Source organism: Camelina sativa, chromosome 12 (assembly GCF_000633955.1).
Source record: "Camelina sativa cultivar DH55 chromosome 12, Cs, whole genome shotgun sequence".
Classification (NCBI taxonomy): Eukaryota; Viridiplantae; Streptophyta; class Magnoliopsida; order Brassicales; family Brassicaceae; genus Camelina; species Camelina sativa.
Window position 1 is genome coordinate 2,472,193 of NC_025696.1, and position 19,957 is coordinate 2,492,149.

General features: G+C 36.9%; 5 protein-coding genes across 11 annotated transcripts; 2 read left to right on the forward strand and 3 right to left on the reverse strand.

The window, feature by feature from the left end:
- Window positions 7-721, forward strand: LOC104729672. Its single transcript, XM_010448635.1, has one exon. The coding sequence runs from the start codon at window positions 7-9 to the stop codon at window positions 448-450; it is 444 nt and encodes a 147-aa protein (XP_010446937.1). The 3' UTR covers window positions 451-721.
- Window positions 1,622-4,830, reverse strand: LOC104729673 (calcium-dependent protein kinase 5-like). 3 transcript variants are annotated; one of them, XM_010448638.2, is made up of 8 exons: window positions 4,661-4,830; window positions 3,490-4,389; window positions 3,246-3,389; window positions 2,985-3,137; window positions 2,779-2,894; window positions 2,525-2,692; window positions 2,211-2,435; window positions 2,002-2,112 (listed from the first exon to the last, which is right to left on the reverse strand). In XM_010448638.2, exons 2-8 carry the CDS (start codon window positions 4,280-4,282, stop codon window positions 2,002-2,004), a joined length of 1,710 nt encoding a protein of 569 aa, XP_010446940.1. In that variant the 5' UTR covers window positions 4,283-4,389; window positions 4,661-4,830. The 3 variants fall into 3 exon arrangements, with proteins under 3 accessions (XP_019089486.1, XP_010446940.1, XP_010446939.1); XM_010448637.2 differs by having other exon boundaries at window positions 3,490-4,357; window positions 4,661-4,819; XM_019233941.1 differs by lacking the exon at window positions 4,661-4,830 and having other exon boundaries at window positions 1,622-2,112; window positions 3,490-4,282.
- LOC104729675 (monosaccharide-sensing protein 2) lies at window positions 8,314-11,632 on the forward strand. Of its 3 annotated transcripts, none has more exons than XM_010448640.2 (6): window positions 8,314-8,604; window positions 8,705-8,855; window positions 9,038-9,604; window positions 9,698-10,638; window positions 10,729-10,916; window positions 11,002-11,632. In XM_010448640.2, exons 2-6 carry the CDS (start codon window positions 8,777-8,779, stop codon window positions 11,444-11,446), a joined length of 2,220 nt encoding a protein of 739 aa, XP_010446942.1. In that variant the 5' UTR covers window positions 8,314-8,604; window positions 8,705-8,776; the 3' UTR covers window positions 11,447-11,632. The 3 variants fall into 3 exon arrangements, with proteins under 3 accessions (XP_010446942.1, XP_010446943.1, XP_010446944.1); XM_010448641.2 differs by having other exon boundaries at window positions 8,314-8,621; window positions 11,002-11,446; XM_010448642.2 differs by having other exon boundaries at window positions 8,321-8,386; window positions 11,002-11,446.
- LOC104729674 (homoserine kinase-like) lies at window positions 11,593-12,919 on the reverse strand. The gene has a single exon (XM_010448639.2). It carries the CDS (start codon window positions 12,775-12,777, stop codon window positions 11,674-11,676), a length of 1,104 nt encoding a protein of 367 aa, XP_010446941.1. The 5' UTR covers window positions 12,778-12,919; the 3' UTR covers window positions 11,593-11,673.
- LOC104729676 (glutamate receptor 3.2-like) lies at window positions 14,940-19,931 on the reverse strand. 3 transcript variants are annotated; one of them, XM_019233317.1, is made up of 8 exons: window positions 19,495-19,930; window positions 19,033-19,300; window positions 17,597-18,945; window positions 17,404-17,499; window positions 16,296-16,477; window positions 16,175-16,206; window positions 15,695-16,089; window positions 14,940-15,598 (listed from the first exon to the last, which is right to left on the reverse strand). In XM_019233317.1, exons 2-8 carry the CDS (start codon window positions 19,271-19,273, stop codon window positions 15,170-15,172), a joined length of 2,724 nt encoding a protein of 907 aa, XP_019088862.1. In that variant the 5' UTR covers window positions 19,274-19,300; window positions 19,495-19,930; the 3' UTR covers window positions 14,940-15,169. The 3 variants fall into 3 exon arrangements, with proteins under 3 accessions (XP_019088862.1, XP_019088861.1, XP_010446945.1); XM_010448643.2 differs by lacking the exons at window positions 15,695-16,089; window positions 16,175-16,206; window positions 16,296-16,477 and adding exons at window positions 16,621-17,015; window positions 17,101-17,132 and having other exon boundaries at window positions 15,170-15,598; window positions 17,222-17,499; window positions 19,495-19,931; XM_019233316.1 differs by lacking the exons at window positions 15,695-16,089; window positions 16,175-16,206; window positions 16,296-16,477; window positions 19,495-19,930 and adding exons at window positions 16,621-17,015; window positions 17,101-17,132 and having other exon boundaries at window positions 17,222-17,499; window positions 19,033-19,273.

Consider the following 19,957-nt stretch of genomic DNA (forward strand, 5'->3'; position numbering starts at 1 on the left):
AAAGCAATGAGCTCAATGATGGAGACTCTCCAGATTCGTAAACCTACTTCTCTCCCAGTTTCTCAACGTCCTAACTCCACCACCACCGCCGAAGATGAGCCTGGTCTCATCCGACGTCGTCTCTCTTCTCTCTCCCTCAACCTCTCTAACCAACCAGCAGCTATCGCAGCTAAGTTCCCGAGATCCAAATCTGTCTCCGCTATGGGAGAGCAAACAGGGACCTCTGTGAAAGAATGGTGGGAATGGGGTTGGTCGTGGATCCTTTCAAGAAAACCAATCTTCATTAGAGATCTTGAGCTTAACAAAGACGAAGCTAAATCTATTGGTTCTCAGAACAGAGGAAGTATAATGCACGTCTTCTTCAAGCTCCGGTCTCAGATCCGTAACCTCGTGGGATCTTCTTCCTCTGATTCTCTTCCTCTTTCTTGCAAATACAAGCGTCAACGATAAACAATGATTCTTGAAAGCACAATATGGGGGTTGAGATTTTCGTGATATGTCTCTTCTTTTTTTTACTTTTATGCAATGGAGTATAATGTATAATGTGTTTTTTTTTTTTAATCTTCTTCTAAATTTATAATGTTGTATTTTGCTTAGATCATTAATCAATTTATTTATTTATATTTTGATGTTTGTGGTGGCTTGTGCAGTTGTATTTTTTGTATCTCTCTTTTAATAACCATGCAAAATTATATAGAAATCCGTTATTTTTTTGTTTTAATCTTTTTACGCGCGCCATATATGAATTTCCCTTGTATTATTTCTTTCATATCCATTATTCACATTGATCATATACAAATGATAATTGATGACGGTGATGATAATAATAACAATGCAATAATTTTATAAGGTTTAGGTATAGAGGTTCAAGAATTATAATCATGATCATACAAGTGTAAAAGTGTAGAGATCTATAACATTAATATCACCGATTATTTCCCCCCTAGTTTGTGGGTTTTTAACGGTTGTGGTGTGTAAAAGAAATGGTATTGACGAAACTTCGGTTGCATACAACAGAGAACGTGTGTGGCCGACATAACATTTGTCGGTGGCACCAAGATCGTCGGTGGCGAATTCATATTTTATTGCTCTTATTATAATTTTTAAACTAAACTTGATTTGAAGTCGGGGGTGGATTAGTTTATACTATTAAAATGAATTGAGTAATCAATCTGACCCCAAAAAATGATCGTATTTAGCTCAAACAACAGCTAATTTTTTTAACGAAGCTTAACCAATATGATAATATCAAGAAGAGGTTAGTACTAAATCAAATATGATAAAAATTATAAATGAGACCAAAAATAATCTAATTTAAATAGTAGTATATGCTAAAGGTTGCGGCGTTACAAAGCATGTGAATATGAGGAGTGCCAGAATTTATTGGTTTTGGTATTATATGTTGCAAATTACAGATTGTGTGGCGAATGAATGAATGATTGTTTTCGAACAGCCTTGAGTTTTGGTTTTATTTGAGTTTAATTAAATACAGGTTACTTAGAAAAAGCACTTTGATTACATGATTGAGACTCGCTAGCTCATCATCTTCCTCATCATAGACAATTCAAAATCAAGTGGTGTAGTAGTCTGAGATTGATGAAGGGTCGTCATCGTCTAGAAAGAAGAAAGAGTTTTTCAAAGTAAAATTGCTTAGAAATCACACAACATACAAAGACATTTTTTTTGTTTTGTTTTTCAAAATACAAGAAGAGTGAACATAGTTGAACAATTGAAGATGATGAACAAAGCTCACTAACTCCAACAATTGCCATAATAAACATACAAACAACAAAAGGGTAAAAAAAACAAAACCTCCAAAGCTACTTGATGATTAATCACACAGTCGTTAAACATTAGCTCGAACCCTCCTCAGCGATGAATCCGGTTTGGTCTTCTTCTTTTTTTCACCTTGTATGTGGTGAGCATTGAGATAGTGAATCCCATCAATAAGAACATTTTTCGCAGTCACAATCGCACAAGCAGATTACAAAGCAGCAGCTTCTACGCGTCTCTCATGCTAATGTTTAGACTATTTCTCATCGTTCTTCTTCCAACACCAGCATTTCCCTTTTGCATCATCTCCACAAACTCACCATAATCAATCTTTCCATCCTGTTTGGACCAACATAAGCACCAAAAGAACTTTTTATGAGATGATACCTCGACATTAGTCAGAGAGAATTGTGGAACAGAGTTAATGTAAAGGTTACATTGTTTTGATCAACTTCTTTGATGATGTCTTCAAGGAAAACATCAGCCATGCCATGTTCAACGCATGCTTGTTGCAGCTCATCGATTGTTATGTAACCGCTTCCGTCTTTGTCAAAGTATTGAAACGCAGCGACAAGATGCTCTTCCCTCTCCAGTTTGTTGAGATGGATAGTCGCTGCAATGAACTCACTGTAATCTATTGTCCCACTGTTGTCCACATCAGCCTGGTCAATACAAGAGTTCAGCATTAGAACCTACAATATACTTCATTGTCTTGTCAATGTATTTACCACAATAAGGTTAGATTGTTTACCGCTTCCATAAGATCATGGATCTCTGTGTCTTTCAAGGTAGATCCATACTTTCTCAGGCCAGCTTTGAGTTCATCAAAAGTGATTGCACCGCTGTTATCAGTATCCATTGCCTGAAACATTTCTCTTAAACCAGCAATCTCTTCTTCCGAGAGGCTCTCAGCTATAACCTGATGACCATAGAAGTGAAAGGGTTTATGAAAAGTGAAAGCAGAGACCATAGAAGATAGAGGGTTTATGCACAAAAATCACTAACCTTCAAAGCCATCTTCTTGAGTTTATTCATTGCAGAGAACTGCTTGAGACGGGACAGAACAGCAGGATCAAGTGCTCTATCTGGTGCAACACCATTCTCACAGATCCATGGATGACCTGAAAAAAAGAAGATAATAAACACACAAAGATATAAGTCTAATGTTGTTCAGTTGTTGCTATAAGTAAACCATTTATGTGAATACATACGCAAGACTTCATGAGCGGTCAAACGTTCTGCAGGCTTGGAGCATAACATTCTACGGATCAAGTCTTTAGCACTGTCAGATATCACAGGCCATGGGTCTGACTCAAAGTCGATATAACCCTTCAACACAGCATCAAATATCCCTTGCTGAGTTTCTGAACAAGACAAAACAATACACACATCAGGACTCAGGTGACTGGACAGGTTCTGTCTAAATAACTAAGAGACGGGGTTAACGTGCCAAAACGTCAATCACAATTTACCTGCCCAGAAAGGAGGAACTCCACTTAGCAATATATAGAGTATAACACCAGCAGTCCACACATCAGCTTCAGGCCCATAACGTTTGAGCAAAACCTCAGGAGCAACATAATATGGACTTCCAACAACATCAGTAAATATTTGACCTGAAAAAATCAAAAGAAGATAGAAATCAAAATAAAGCTTCATTAACTAACTAATGAAGCCAACCATTAACTATATAAAAGCTTTCAAACCTTTTTTTACCTGGTTTGAAAAAGATAGATAGACCAAAATCAATAGCCTTGAGGGAGAAATCATCATCCTTATTAACCAACAAGAAATTCTCAGGCTTCAAGTCTCTATGCATAACACCAAGAGAATGACACGCTTCAACAACACCAACAATGATCTTAGTAAGCTCAGCAGCTTTCCTCTCGCTGTAATGCCCTCTCTGAATAATCCTATCAAACAATTCACCTCCAGCACAAAGCTCCATCACAATGTGAACATACAAAGAGTCCTCATAAGCTCCTTTGATGGTCACGATATTACCGTGACCAGCTAAATGGTGCATAATCTGAATCTCTCTCCTAACATCCTCAACATCGTCTTTGGAGATCAACTTCCTCTTGGAGATTGACTTACAAGCGTAGTCAATCCCCGTGGCAGCTTCAGTACATAGATAAGTTGTTCCGAATTGACCTTGTCCTAGCTTACGGCTAAGAGTATAGAAATCACGAATGTTTGGTGTCTTATGACCAAGAACATAGTAAGCTTGATTGTCAGGGTTACGCCTCATGATTGGTTCTCTTAAAGGAACAAAAAGAGCTGGATTCTTGTTGTTGCTGTTGCTGTTGTTGTTGTCTTTCTTGTTGGGAGCTGCTTCTTTGGAGAATTCTTGAGCAATGATGTCTGCAGCGTTGTTGTTGGTAGGAGAATGGTCTTCGGAACTAGAAGTAGCAGAGGTTTTAGAGTTATGAGTACTATCTTCAGGCTTATTGTTAGTATTGCCTTGGGAGATATTGTCCTTTAAAGATCCACGGCAAGAATTGCCCATGAAACAATGGGAATTGACCAAATCCTAGTTTTAAAGACAGCAACTTTCACTTTCTGTTGTTCTTCATCCAAGGAACTGTTCATAGATATGATTTTGAAAAAAAAACACTGTCACAAAGTCAAAACCTTGAAATAATCAGACCAAATCTCAGAAACTAAACTAGAAGAAAGAAAGTAACAAACTTTAACAATCACGAGTAAAGAAAACGCAAAACCAACATCAGATCAAATAGTCAAACTAACGGAAAAAAGAAAGACAAAACACAGAGAAGAGCTAAGAAGTTTCAATGGAGATCTTTGATAACAGAATCACAAAAACAACAGAGAGAATGAAATAAAAGAAAAAAAGGGAGAAAAGGGGAAAGAGGATCTAGTTTACCAGTAGTAGTAGAAGAGTACTCAGAACGGCGGAAGAGAAGGAAGAAGACTGAAAGAATGAATATGGATTAGGAATCTGACTTAAAAGGAGAAAGTAAAATTTAAGAGACCAAAGAAAAAGGGAAAGCTACAATCCTATTTTATAAAGAACAATTTATATTTCGAGATTGAAAGTAAAATAAAATAAATAAATAAAAGAATAGATTTTTTTAGTTTAGTTTGTGTTTGGTCGGATAAATAAGACTCGTTGGATGAGAATGTGATGGCTTTAGTTTACGGCGGCGATTGAGCGAAGAAAGGTCCTTCCTTGCCCTTAATTAGTGCTCACCAGCTACTCCTCTCTGACTCTCTCTCTCTCTCTTCGCGGTTTCCTCTCACCTTCTGCACTTTTGAATTATTAAAACCAGTTCCTCTTTTGGTCGATACATGAGAATATTTTTGTTTTTTTATATTATTTATAAAAATTAGAAAGGTTGTACATGAGAATATTATTTTAGTCCTTTTTGTTGGATAATCAAATTTTGAATATTCGAATTATAATAAGTCGATGACGATGACCATTGACCTGCACAATCCAGCATTCTTCTTGTTGTTGCTATGTTTGTAGTTTAATTATTATTGGAGTGGTGGTGGTGCACCATATTATTTATACTTATAGAGGAAAAAAAACTACAGTAGAACCTCTATAAATTAATAGGGACCATGAAATTTTATTAATTTAAAGATGTTTTAATTTATCGATAAATTAATAATTATTAATTTATCGATAAATTAATAAAATATTAATTTATGAAAAGATTTTTAATTTTCATAATTTTGAAAATTATGTATTACAAAATAAGATACTTTTGTCATCATTCATATTTTAAAAAAAAAATTCTTAATTTATTATCTTATCTATTGTAATTGCTAAGTTTAGAGTTTAGGTAAAAATGATAGATGTTAGAAGTTTAGAGTTTAGAAGAAATTTCTACTAGTATCATTCATGGTAATGATGAAGTTGAATAAGATATTGCGGTAATTTTAAAACCAGTTACATATAAAGAAGCAATTATCTCATTTAGAACTTTTCGTAATTTTTGGATGTGATTTGAGAATACGACAATGAAAGATATTAGATATGAGCTCCAATAAAAATGCAAATTCAAGAATATGCAAACAACATTAGAGTCATATTTCAGTATTTCACTAGATTTTCTTAGATATATATATATATATATATTAATATTATTTGATTATTAATTTATGATATTGATGGGACTATATTTTTATATAGGATTTCGAAAAAAAATATTATTTTATTAATTTATCGAAATGTGTCATTTTTTACACCGGCCCAACTCGGAACCGGAAGAATTTATTAATTTATAGCTAGTATTAATTTAAAGAGTATTAATTTATAGATGTTCTACCGTATAATGTTGGATACTATTTTGGAATCATTTTAGTACTTTTTTACTTTTTAAGCTCACAAAAATCCCTATCGAGTTTTAACAGCGAGGCAATCGCAATCATATAAGTGTAACACAATCTCTATAATTTTTGCTTTCAGGAATCTTTCCACTTTCATTATATTTGATTGAACACACACAATCAAGTGTGTTTAAATGCAGATTAAAATGTACAAAGGGTTTACGTTAAATTGATATTAATCAAAGTAAAGAAGCATAATAACTAGACGGGTCATCTACCATTCGGTTTGTGTTTGGGCCTTTTATCCACTGACCTGGCCCAATACTCAAATACAAAAATCACACACCCTAATGGCCGTTTTATTGTCTTGTTAGACTTTAGACTTTAGACTTTAGACCCAATGATAAAATGTTACTTTCAGTTCCAAATTAGTGAATAGCATACGGAAGAAACAAAAACCGAAGTTTGAATGAAAAAAAAACACTCGGATTTATCGAAGTCGACACCTTCACACGACTGACGGACTGTATCAAATTGGAGACCTTCACCCAAACAAATACATATTTTGGGATATATATATATATATATATATCATTTTGCTGGCTGATTTCTTACCAAACTCTCTAGTCTCCTGTTAGATCTCTCGATGTCGAACTTGGTTTCGTTTTTACTTTACATAAACAAAATTTAGTTTGGTGGCAGACATAAAATATCCAAAGGAAAATATCTTAACCAGTGAACACAGATGAAATGGTCCGTGATGTCCAAAAAATTAAATGAAATGGTCCGTTTCTCCTAGTTTCTTCTATTCTACGGAAGTTTAAAAAGCAAACCATGTTATGATTAAATGATGATGTGGACAAAGAATCTTTATATATTCGCATTCACATGCCATAGTCTATGTAAAAAGATTCTGTTTCATGTTTATATATTAATGTGGTGTGTGTGTCCCATTCGTAACGCTTATTATACAGTGTCCTTGTACGTTCATTTCCGGATACAAAATATCTAAAATTTATGAGAGTCAAATATATATATATTTTTTTTTTTGACGAACTTTTTTAGTCAAATATATTTATATATAACCAATTATGTAGATGCTTTTTATAAATAATACTATCACTTTTAAGATATTTTTTTTCTGAAACGTACAACGAATTTACGAATCAATATAATTTTTATGCATTCGTTTTTTTTCTTCCCTTTTAATCTGTAAAGAGAAAAGATAAGTAGTAGTAAAGTGAAGAAATAAAAACTAATCATTATATTTGTAACATACGAATACGACTCAAGATTAAACAAGTTTAAAGTGTCTCATTGTGTTTGGACAATATTCTCCATTATTGCATATTTTTTCTCTTTCTTGATTAAAATTATGTAAAGTTGAAATGATTTGAAGATGCTTTCCCGGATGTAAACAAACTAAACTTTACTTTTAAATTACTTTATTTTCAGAAAACTCAAGTCATGCTTACATAACTCAGATATTTATCTCTAGTTTTCTCTTATAGTCCCCAATGGATCTAAGATTTCACAAATCAATCCTTATCTTTCTTCATATTTTTACAAAAGAAAATATCAATCCTTTTCCCCCAACTATGCCGACAACAAAACTCATTGGTTTTGAAGACAATTATACTACACACGAACTCCAAATTTATTATACCCACCTGTACAACTATGTTTTATTCTAATTATATCAGATATTTAATAAATACAATTAAAACCGTATGCTATTTAAGTGTCCCTAATTTAAAAGTTTTGACCTTTATTTCATGAATGCCAACCCCAAATATGGTAAAGAGAAGAACTTTGTAAAGAATTTTGAACTCTAGAAGTTTTGAACGGTGAATGAATGACTGATGTTACAAACTCCGTGGACCCAAATCCAAAAGATGACAAATTTATATAGGTTTATTGGTGTTAACTCTCTGAAAATGATTCTGTACGCAAACACGAGCGAGAGATAGATAGAGAGAGAGAGAAAGAGAGAGCAATATACAATAGAGACATACGTGGTGTGAGAGGACAGGAGCAAAGAGGCAGGTGTCACTTATCCCATAGGCCTTCTCTCTCTCTCTGTTCATAGTCCTTTCGCAAAACACAAAACACAACAAATAAAAAAAAGTAATCAATTTTATATTCTCACGGTTATTTCGAAATCTAGCTTTNTTTTTTTTTTTTTTTTTTTTTGATTTAAGTTTTTAAACCAAAAGGGAAAATAAAAAAATATGCTTTTTTTGATTGCGTAGTGACGCCATTGAAGAAGCAGCAGCGGTTCACTGATAGTGGCTTATTCTGCCTCCTTTTCCAAGTTTGCAAACCCTAGTTTTCATCTCTCTCTCTCTCTCTCTTATTTATATCATATTCTCTCCACCTTACTTCTCTTCTCTTCTCTTCTCTTCTCTTCTCTTCTACTTGGAAGAAGAGATAATTAAAAAAGTAGTCAAACTTTACTCAAAGTTTCGATTTTTGACCTCTGTTTTTATCTTTCTTCCAGAATTCCTCTGTATCTTTTTACGTCACTAAAGGGTTTGTTATAGTCTTAGGTCATACTTTTTTTTGGTGTTATCTCTCTCTGTTTATCTTTTTAGCTCACCAGTGATTGTGTTCTTATTTCGATTTTTTTCAGGTGGGTTTTGTCTCACTCATCGTTGTTCAGTGACTCTGTTTTTCGAAATTCGCTAAAGATAAGACAGGAATTATGAGTGGAGCTGTGCTTGTTGCTGTTGCTGCTGCTGTTGGCAACTTGTTACAAGGATGGGATAACGCCACAATTGCAGGTGAGATTTGGTTTTGGTTGTTGTTTATGTTCCAAATCCATAATTCTGTTTATAAAACTTTAGGATCGAAGAAAGAAAGGATTTTTTTTGATACAATTCACAGATTCTGTTTCATCCTTTTTAGCTGATCTCTTTTTGCTTTTGTGTGATGGATTTTATAACTTTTCTTTGGGACTCTGCAGGAGCTGTGTTGTACATAAAAAAAGAGTTTAATTTGGAGAGTAATCCATCAGTGGAAGGTCTAATTGTGGCCATGTCACTTATTGGTGCTACTCTGATTACAACATGCTCTGGAGGTGTAGCTGATTTGCTTGGTCGCCGTCCCATGCTAATATTGTCTTCAATTCTCTACTTTGTTGGTTCTCTAGTGATGCTATGGTCTCCCAACGTTTATGTTCTGCTCTTAGGAAGGTTGTTAGATGGATTTGGGGTTGGTATTGTGGTCACACTTGTTCCTATTTATATATCCGAGACTGCACCTCCTGAGATAAGGGGTCTCTTGAATACGCTTCCGCAGTTCACTGGCTCTGGAGGGATGTTCTTATCTTACTGTATGGTATTCGGAATGTCGTTGATGCCATCTCCTAACTGGAGGTTGATGCTTGGTGTCCTTTTCATCCCTTCCCTTATCTTTTTCTTCCTCACAGTCTTCTTCTTGCCTGAGTCTCCAAGGTGGCTCGTTAGCAAAGGCCGAATGCTTGAAGCAAAGCGTGTACTGCAGAGACTACGTGGTCGGGAAGATGTGTCTGGTTAGTCTTTTGATCATTCTGAGTTCTGACTCTATTATTTTCCAATGAAGAAGTTTTTTTCTATTGAATTTTTTCTTATGTGGCAATGATTAGGTGAAATGGCTTTGTTGGTGGAGGGTCTTGGAGTTGGAGGTGAAACGACCATAGAGGAATATATAATCGGTCCTGCCGATGAAGTCACTGATGATCATGATATAGCTGTAGATAAAGATCAAATTAAGTTGTATGGTGCAGAAGAAGGGCTGAGTTGGGTTGCTAGGCCAGTCAAAGGAGGAAGCACTGTGAGTGTTTTGTCTCGCCATGGAAGCACAATGAGCAAGAGGCAAGGCTCATTGATTGATCCTCTTGTCACACTGTTTGGAAGCGTTCATGAGAAGATGCCCGAAACTGGAAGCATGAGGAGTGCCTTGTTCCCTCATTTTGGGAGTATGTTCAGTGTGGGAGGGAATCAACAAAGACATGAAGATTGGGATGAAGAGAATCTTGTTGGAGAAGGCGAGGACTATCCATCCGACCATGGAGATGATTCTGATGATGAACTTCATTCTCCGTTGATCTCACGTCAAACGACAAGTATGGAGAAAGACATGCCTCACACTGCTCATGGTACTCTTTCTACCTTCAGACATGGAAGTCAAGTGCAGGGAGCTCAAGGTGACGGAGCGAGTAGTATGGGGATTGGAGGTGGATGGCAAGTGGCATGGAAATGGACTGAAAGAGAAGATGAATCAGGGGAGAAAGAAGGTGGATTCAAGAGGATATACTTGCATCAAGAAGGTTTCCCAGGATCTCGACGTGGCTCAATTGTTTCATTACCTGGAGGTGATGCAACTGGTGACTCAGAGTTTGTACAAGCATCTGCTTTGGTTAGCCAACCAGCTCTTTATACCAAAGACCTTCTCAGAGAACACACAATTGGTCCTGCTATGGTACATCCATCGGAAACAGCTAAAGGTTCAATTTGGCATGATCTTCAAGATCCTGGAGTCAAACGTGCGTTAGTCGTAGGAGTCGGACTTCAAATACTTCAGCAGGTAATCTAAGATAGAGACGACATCAAACTAAGTGAATCACATAAATAGAATCTGCATGGTAACTTTATGTTTTTTTTTGTGACAATGCAGTTCTCAGGCATCAATGGAGTTCTATACTACACACCTCAAATCCTCGAGCAGGCGGGTGTTGGGATTCTACTATCAAACTTGGGGATTAGTTCTTCTTCTGCATCCTTACTTATAAGTGCATTGACAACCTTTGTGATGTTACCTGCTATAGCTGTTGCAATGAGGCTCATGGATCTATCTGGTCGAAGGTATTTAAAACTTAAACTTTGTCTTTGTTCATTCACAATACACACAAAGCAAAACAAGCTAATGAAATGTTTTTTTTTGTTGCAGGACCTTGCTTCTCACAACGATACCAATCTTGATAGCATCTCTGTTGGTATTAGTAATCTCGAATATAGTTCAAATGAACAGCATTGTGCACGCAGTCTTATCAACCGTAAGTGTCGTGCTATACTTTTGTTTCTTCGTGATGGGTTTTGGTCCGGCTCCAAACATCCTCTGTTCAGAGATCTTTCCAACTCGAGTCCGTGGAATCTGCATCGCCATTTGCGCACTCACCTTCTGGATATGTGACATTATCGTCACCTACAGTCTCCCAGTGCTCCTAAAATCAGTTGGCTTAGCTGGTGTGTTTGGAATGTACGCAGTCGTCTGTTGCATCTCATGGGTCTTTGTGTTCATTAAAGTCCCCGAAACTAAAGGCATGCCACTTGAAGTCATCACTGAGTTCTTCTCTCTTGGAGCTAGACAAGCTGAAGCTGCTAAACACGACTGAGAAACTAGAAGACTTGAGATATCAAGTTTGTGTAATGTTTTCCATCTTCATGTGGATTTGTTGTTGTCTTTTTTACTTTGTGCAGTAATAATTCTCTCTCTCTCTCGCTCTCTCTGTTTCTTCTTCCTCATGTGGGGAGAACAAAAGAAGTTTCAATCTTTTCAATTACGAATCTCTTTATTATCATTTGCAGAATCCATAGAACAAATCCTTAAAACTTGAAAAAGTTACATGCTTTTGATAAGTCTAGCTCCGATTTTGTCAAGTTTCTTCACAGAAGCAATAGACTTCAAGTCTCCGAATCTCAAAAACGCTTCGACCATTTTCTCACCGATCTCATAACCTTTCTCCGCCGTGTCGATAACCGCAACCGCCGTTGGACCAGCTCCACTTATAGTGCAACCAAATGCTCCAGCTTCCAAAGCAGCTTTCTTGACAGCTTCCATCCCCGGAATCAACGGTGCTCTCTTCGGCTCCACTACTTTATCCGACGAAAGCGCCTTCCCAAGACTCGCCACATCACCTTCCAAAACAGCAGCCACTAACGCCGCCGCTTGACTACTGTTCCAAACATGATCAGCCATTGGAATCTCTTTGGCTAACGCTGCTCTCATTTTCTTAGTAGGAGCTTCGAACTCAGGGGTAACGAGAACAAAGAAGAGATCTTTCTCTAATGGGAACCTCAAAGGTTTTAAATCAAGCGGCTCGTAGCTTCTGATCAAAACGAATCCACCCATAATCGCCGGCGCTATGTTATCAGCGTGAAAGCCTGAGACTTTCGCTTCCGATTCTAATCCGGCGAGAACAAGCTCGTCGTTTCCTAACTTCCGGCCAAATAGTTCGTTAACCGCCACAGCTGCTGCGGCGGCGCTAGCCGCACTGGAACCTAAACCACTCCCTAAAGGAAGACCTTTATGCAAAGCTAACGATAAACCAACAGATTTGATCCCAAGCATCTTCATCGTCGCCATAGCTGCGATACCGGCGCAGTTCCGGTGTGGATCAAAGCTTAGTTTAGTTGTGGTTCCGGTGATTTCAGAGATTGAGATATCTCCGTTACGGACAGAGGGATCCACGTGGAGAGTGACGTGGTCACCGAGACCGTCGACGGCGCATCCTAGGAAGTCAAAGCCTGGTCCTAGATTCGCAACAGTCGCCGGAGCAAAAGTCTTGACGGAGGTGAAAACTGGTTCTGGCTCGGTGGCGATGACAAGGCCTTGTGATTGTACGGAGGCTCTGGGTTTAAAGATGGAGACTTTAGTGAAAGGTTTGGTTTTTGAGTGGAATTTGAATATGGGTTTTGAAGGAGATTGAAAACATAGGGTCGCCATTGATGGAACTGAAGCAAAATCTTTCAAATCGCAATAACAAAGACACCAAGGTGAACAATGTGATTAACCTAATTTTAATGTTTACTTGTTAGGGTTTATAAAATGTTTTCAAAATCTAGTGAGTAGTAGTGAGTATTGAGGTGGAGATCCATTTACCAAAATATTCAATTATTTCCTGAGGCTAATCAGCAATCACTAACTAATTTACTAGCCTAATTAAAAACCAAACTCAACCGGTACATTTGGAATCGTCCGGTCAAGCATTTGTATTCTTGTCAACTAAATTCTCCTAATTGAACGCTACTATACGGAACTGAAAAGTTTTGAACCGAACCAACTCCCCGAATTCTGAGGCTAAACAATTTGTTTATTAGGCATTTGATTATTCTTAAATTGTATATTCTTCTTCCTCGTCGAGAAGGTTTTTCATCGGACCTCCAAGACTCTACCCAATAGCTCTTCTCTTTTTCGGTATAGAGATAGCTCTTCTCTTGTAGCATTTTTGTATCTGATTTGATTATACAGTTCTACTATTGTAGCAATCTTGTGTACAGTGCCGTCTCCAAGCACAGGCTGATGAAGCATGTACTTGCGGCCCGGAAATTATATAAAATATTTCGGCCTCAAATTTCTGAAAAGTATTGTTAGTGTGGTGGTAAATATGAACTATAAAGCGTCTGAGTTCTCGTGTTCAACCCACGGCATTACCTATTTTTATAATTTTTTTTCTTTCTATGGTCCACTAAAAGAATCAGCTTTACAATTGTTTTGAGCTCGTGGCCCCAATATGTTTTGCGACGGCTCTGCTTGTGTATGAAGCTGATCAATTAGAACTCACGAAAAAATTTATAAATAAAAAGCTAATCAATTAGAGGCAATTAGAGAGCTATCTCTCATTGTTGTATTTATGGGTGTAGCCGTGTAGCTGAGTAATTAGATTATTAGAATGAGAATTAGTGGGAGTATTAAGCAAATCTCTTACAACAATATTTGTTTATATGTTAATATAGTTTTAACATGGTTAATTTTGAAAGATATTTAGGACGTACCAAAATGTTTTTGTACACAAGCGGACGGTTTTTCGGACTAGATATTTTTTAAATCTTGTCTCATGCAATCTACAAACCATACAAAAGAAGTTGAGTGTTTGTTTGTTTGTCTCACACTTTGTAGTTACTAATCCTTTATGTATTTTTATACGTACCACCTAAGGATTGGTGGATTTTATATCTGGTATCATAGAACTCAATCAGTTGTTATATCGAATCGCTTACCATTCATTTTTGGAGGTATGCTAAAATAAATCCACCATCATTTCTCTTTTACCTACGCTATTGTGGAAATCTATATTGCTAGTTTTATACAAATCTCAATGTGTTCAATGATTGTTAATACTATATATCTTAATAAACACTATAAAATAGTAATAAAATTTGATTCGAGGTGAGGTCAGTGTAAAAATTAGCAAAATTCGTTAAGATAAGCTAATATTTTTTATTTGAAATCCCTATATAAATATATGATCATATTAATATCATAAAATAATAATCATATAAATTTATATGTATAGACATATGTTGATAAAATAATGTATGCTTTTAAAAAAAATAAACTTTATCCTAGAACTCATTTCTATAAAAAAATTATCAAGTTGTATTTTCAAACTATAATATTATAAAATACTCTATAACATAACATCATTTTATCTTAAGTTTTCAATTTCTAAATATGCATCATTTTCATTTTGATAGTTTTATAAGCTATTAATATACTATAACTGAGATTATTATTCATAAATATGAATATATGTATGTCATGTATATAAGTGAATTTATTTATAGTATTTGTAATTTACTGTAAATAATTTTTTTTTCTAAATATTAAAATTTTAATTCTAAAAAATTTATAACACTCAAAAGCCTAATCTTATTTTGGTAATTTCTCAATTTCATACTTTTTAAGATTTTAAACAATCAAAAATTATATCTATACATTAGTAAAATATCATGGTCCAACATTATTAATTTGAGGTTGTACTGTAATTTCTTATACTCAAGTGGAAACCCCAAATTTGAATAAATATCTATGAATGCCAATGAATCCAATTACTATACTAGAAGGATTGGATAGTAACCATACTTATAAACCTAACGAAACAGAAAGAGGCAATTTGGGATTCTTTTCTTTAAACAGATAGATACAAAGTTGTAATTCCTTCTTTTAAGATCATATGATGTCTTACAAGTTTATGGTTAAAAATGTTCCGTATGCTTCAAGGCTTATTCTTGAAGTATAATCAAAATCTGCATTCTACTATATGTATGAGGTATGTGTCTGCATTGCTTCATCTTTCATGCCTGACGAAGATGGCTTGAGTAATGATGTGTATCTGTCATAACGGTCTAGAAGGCCTTACAGAATGATCATCGATTCGTTTACGCTTCAACCTTCTCTTGGTTTCCTCTTCTTTTTCATCGAAATACGCTAGAAATGTCAGCAACGTTTTAGAACGCGAACTTTCTGGTGAAGGTACTGTAGCAGCTTCTTCCTCAGGCTTGTTGTGGCGGCAAAAGTCGCGGACTATCATGAAGAAGTAGATGAAGAGAGCGATAAAACAAGCGATCCCACACACAAGGAATAATCCCCAGAAGCTACGGAGTTTAAGCTGTTCTGAATCCTCAACTGACTCTGAACCATTCAGGTTACTGCAGTTGGATTTTGAAAGCCACTTGTCATGGATCTTTTGAAGCTGACCTGTCTCTGATAGACCTAAGATCGCCGTTGACATGTCAACTGCTAATGGAGAGTCTCTTGGGAATGCCTTTAAACAAAAAAAAAAACGTAATGAAGATGATCAAGATTAATGTTCAAACGAGCCGCAGGGAGAAAGAAAGAGATTCAAATGAAAGGTACTCACAAATCCCCAGCCACTTCTGGTGAATTCTTGGCCTCTAATAGCAAATCCACAGAACTCTGAGAGGAAGAGATCAACATAAGGGCGTTCATCGACAATTGCAGCAACAGTTCCGTTTTGAAGAGCTGTGGCGTATTCTTTTGGGGAGCCGAGTGGTACAAGTCGGGATCTGGCGATGTTAAGCTCATCAATCATGTAGTTTTCAGCATAAGAACCTACCTGAAACCCGACTCGTCCATTGCTGCTGATGAGTGTGTCTACTCCTTTGATTGGTGAGTTCAGCTGTTGCACTGTAAGAATCGATGTAAGACTCGCTGTGTAACTTGACGTTATGATCAGTACCACAAAAAGCCAGATCAGCAGCACAAGACGACCGAGTGTGCTCACTGTATTCTCTCCTGCAAGTTTAGTTGCATAAAGATTTTTAGAGACATCACCACATGTACTGTAATAACTTAGCTGATGTTTTTAGATGTAACTTACTGTGGGAGAAAAACATCGTCGAGAAGCTGAACCTGCAAAAGAATAGCTTGTGTGGTTGGTTTTAAGTATGTTATATGCCAATATATCGATAATATGCATCTTCAGTGACTGTTTTACTAACCAGAGAATGGTAACAATTTGTTTCCTTGGAGGTCCGCGAAACTCATCATTGGTTCTATGTTCAAGAATCCATATTACTGATCCAACAATGAGGAAAAAAGCTGCTGTAACAGCCCACATTGGAGGTGTAAAAGGGCGTAAGAATGCCCACGGAGTATCATTTAGCTTAGTAACAGGAGCAACCACGACANTGACATGTCAACTGCTAATGGAGAGTCTCTTGGGAATGCCTTTAAACAAAAAAAAAAACGTAATGAAGATGATCAAGATTAATGTTCAAACGAGCCGCAGGGAGAAAGAAAGAGATTCAAATGAAAGGTACTCACAAATCCCCAGCCACTTCTGGTGAATTCTTGGCCTCTAATAGCAAATCCACAGAACTCTGAGAGGAAGAGATCAACATAAGGGCGTTCATCGACAATTGCAGCAACAGTTCCGTTTTGAAGAGCTGTGGCGTATTCTTTTGGGGAGCCGAGTGGTACAAGTCGGGATCTGGCGATGTTAAGCTCATCAATCATGTAGTTTTCAGCATAAGAACCTACCTGAAACCCGACTCGTCCATTGCTGCTGATGAGTGTGTCTACTCCTTTGATTGGTGAGTTCAGCTGTTGCACTGTAAGAATCGATGTAAGACTCGCTGTGTAACTTGACGTTATGATCAGTACCACAAAAAGCCAGATCAGCAGCACAAGACGACCGAGTGTGCTCACTGTATTCTCTCCTGCAAGTTTAGTTGCATAAAGATTTTTAGAGACATCACCACATGTACTGTAATAACTTAGCTGATGTTTTTAGATGTAACTTACTGTGGGAGAAAAACATCGTCGAGAAGCTGAACCTGCAAAAGAATAGCTTGTGTGGTTGGTTTTAAGTATGTTATATGCCAATATATCGATAATATGCATCTTCAGTGACTGTTTTACTAACCAGAGAATGGTAACAATTTGTTTCCTTGGAGGTCCGCGAAACTCATCATTGGTTCTATGTTCAAGAATCCATATTACTGATCCAACAATGAGGAAAAAAGCTGCTGTAATAGCCCACATTGGAGGTGTAAAAGGGCGTAAGAATGCCCACGGAGTATCATTTAGCTTAGTAACAGGAGCAACCACGACAAGTCCTGATTCTATGTATGGCTGAGTGAAATCCACAATCCTTGTTCGTTTTGTAACAATAGCTATGTCTCCTACAACAGCATCAAACACCTGAAAGCAAAAAATGAACAACTCACACAATCAGTTACAGTCAGTTTCGACAATGTTTTTGTAAACAAATGATATTTTCCTGATTCTTTTTACTCACTCCGGTAGTGACATTGTTGACAAACTCATTGAAGTTTGGGTTCTTGTGACCGTCTCCAAAAAGAATGAACTCATGAGGAACTGGATAAGAAATCAGTTTGACTGCAGCTTCAAAGACATCAATGGCATACCCATGCACTTTGTTGCTTCCATCCACCCTTGACACAAAGTCCTTGAAGCTTGCTCTGTCCGGTACACCGATTCTCAATCTTCTCCCGTTGTTAGGAAAAACCCATCCACGTGGCGTCTCAGAAGTTCCACCAGGCCAAGTCACATTGTTCAGATGTTGGTTTGAGCTGGAACGATTAGAAGGCTTATTGTATAGTGACTCTGGAGGAATAATAGAGAGCCCAGAATGGTTAGACCAATACCCAATCTGCCTAACCCCTTCATCAACCATGTTAAAGATGTCATACGAGGGACGTATCATTGATCTGTCAGGAAGAAATTGTATTGGACCTGTAAGACCAGACATCTTTGTATTCACAATATAATCACGTAACTGTGATCCTTGATCAAATATGCTCAAGGCATTTAGATTCAGTGACCCTCCTCTCGTCATGCTGTTTAACTTTGGGTCGCTAGAGAAGGAAATGTTAGCTCCGCTATCTAAAAGTGTCTTAACAGCTCGAGCAATGATCCAGACACTATCATAAGCATAGAGTCCATAAACGTTTAACCCGATAGTCCCATTACTCAACTTGTTCCACCGTGCCACGAAATCTCTTTTCTTTCTTGAATTTGGCGTGTGACTACGGAGAGCGAGCACACCTCTAATAGATTCAGCAATCTTGGGAGGTAACGGGATAACAGAATCTAACAGAGAAGTCAACCAAGGTGTAGCTATCCAAACATAACCTTTCTCCATCATGCCAAGCTTCTGAGCTTCCTCAAAGATCATCACACCTGTTTTAGGGAAAGTGTTCACAATGATTACCCGAGACTCCATCCTTTGAATCTTAACCAACTCATCTATGATCTCACGAGGACTAGTAATCACCACATCTAAAGGAAGCACAGCCTTGTATGAAATCTTGCAGCGCCTTCCTTCAAGCTCATCGCCTAAAGCTGTTATACCGTTTCTACTGTTATCATCGTCGTTGTACAATGCAATCACATCTGACCAACCGTAGTAACTTATCATTTCTGCAATGGCACGCATCAGAAAGAGATCGCTAGGTGCTGTTTGTACAAAGAAGGGGAACTGGAGTGGAGAGAGGCTAGGGTCTAAAGCTGTGAATGACAACATAGGCACATTAAGCTCATTTGCAAGATGAGACAGGACATGAGCCATTATTGATGTCTGAGGACCAATTATAGCCACAGCATCAGTCTCCATGAACTGCAATGCTGTGAGATTAAAAAAACCAACACAAGGATTAGTATAAGTTTCAAAAAAACAAGAATCAATGAAACAACAAGATGACTTTATATCACCTCCCATAATGGTGAGGAATCCGTTGCGCTTGGCATCATAAGTCATTATACGCAATCTAGATACACCAAGGAAGATAGGATCAGAATTGACATCATCCTCAGCAGCTTTCATGGCAACGCTTGTAACATCACCATGTAAAGTGCCTACACTGAAGATGGCTCCAACATCAACATTACGAGGCCTTGAAGCTCCATCACCAACAAGAAGAGTGAAGCTCAATAGAACCAAAACCAAAAACATTGCTTTTACCTTATAATCAATCAGTTCCTGATACAAACAACAACAACCAGACAAAAACTTGAAATCAAATCACTTAAGTCACAAAATGGGATTTTTTTTATGTGGTCACAGCAAAAAGAGTAACAACATAAAGAAGAGAAAGCTAGAAACTTGTTAAGGAGCAAAGAAAGTAGTATCTTTCAGCAGAACTGTAAAGTGTTCACGAGGATTAAAAGCCTTACCTCAAAACATAGACAAGACAACTAAATGCAATAAATTAGTGGGAGAGAGATGCCAAAACCCAAACCCGGACCAAAATCAAAAAAAAAAAAAGCAGATTCTTCGTCAGGTAGGAAAATCAAAGCTGAGAGAAGGCATGAGGAACAAGCAAAGAGAGAGTACTGACTAAAAATATACTACTATTTAAGAAAAGGGAAGAAGGAGTGGGTCTTTCAACAAAAGGAGGTAACTTGATAAAAGTAAAATCATGGCTGTATGTATGCTTGAAGATTTGGGGAAAGTGTTGAGCTTTTTGGTGGGATGGGATTTGATTAAGGCTGAGAAAGGTAACTTAGATATATAGACAAACATCGATCGATAATGAGCCATTATCTCAACAATTGAGAATGTGAAAAATCTTAAAACTGTAGTGTTTTTATTTCCAGTGAAGAAAAATTAAAACTTTTTTTTTTTTTTTTTTTTTTT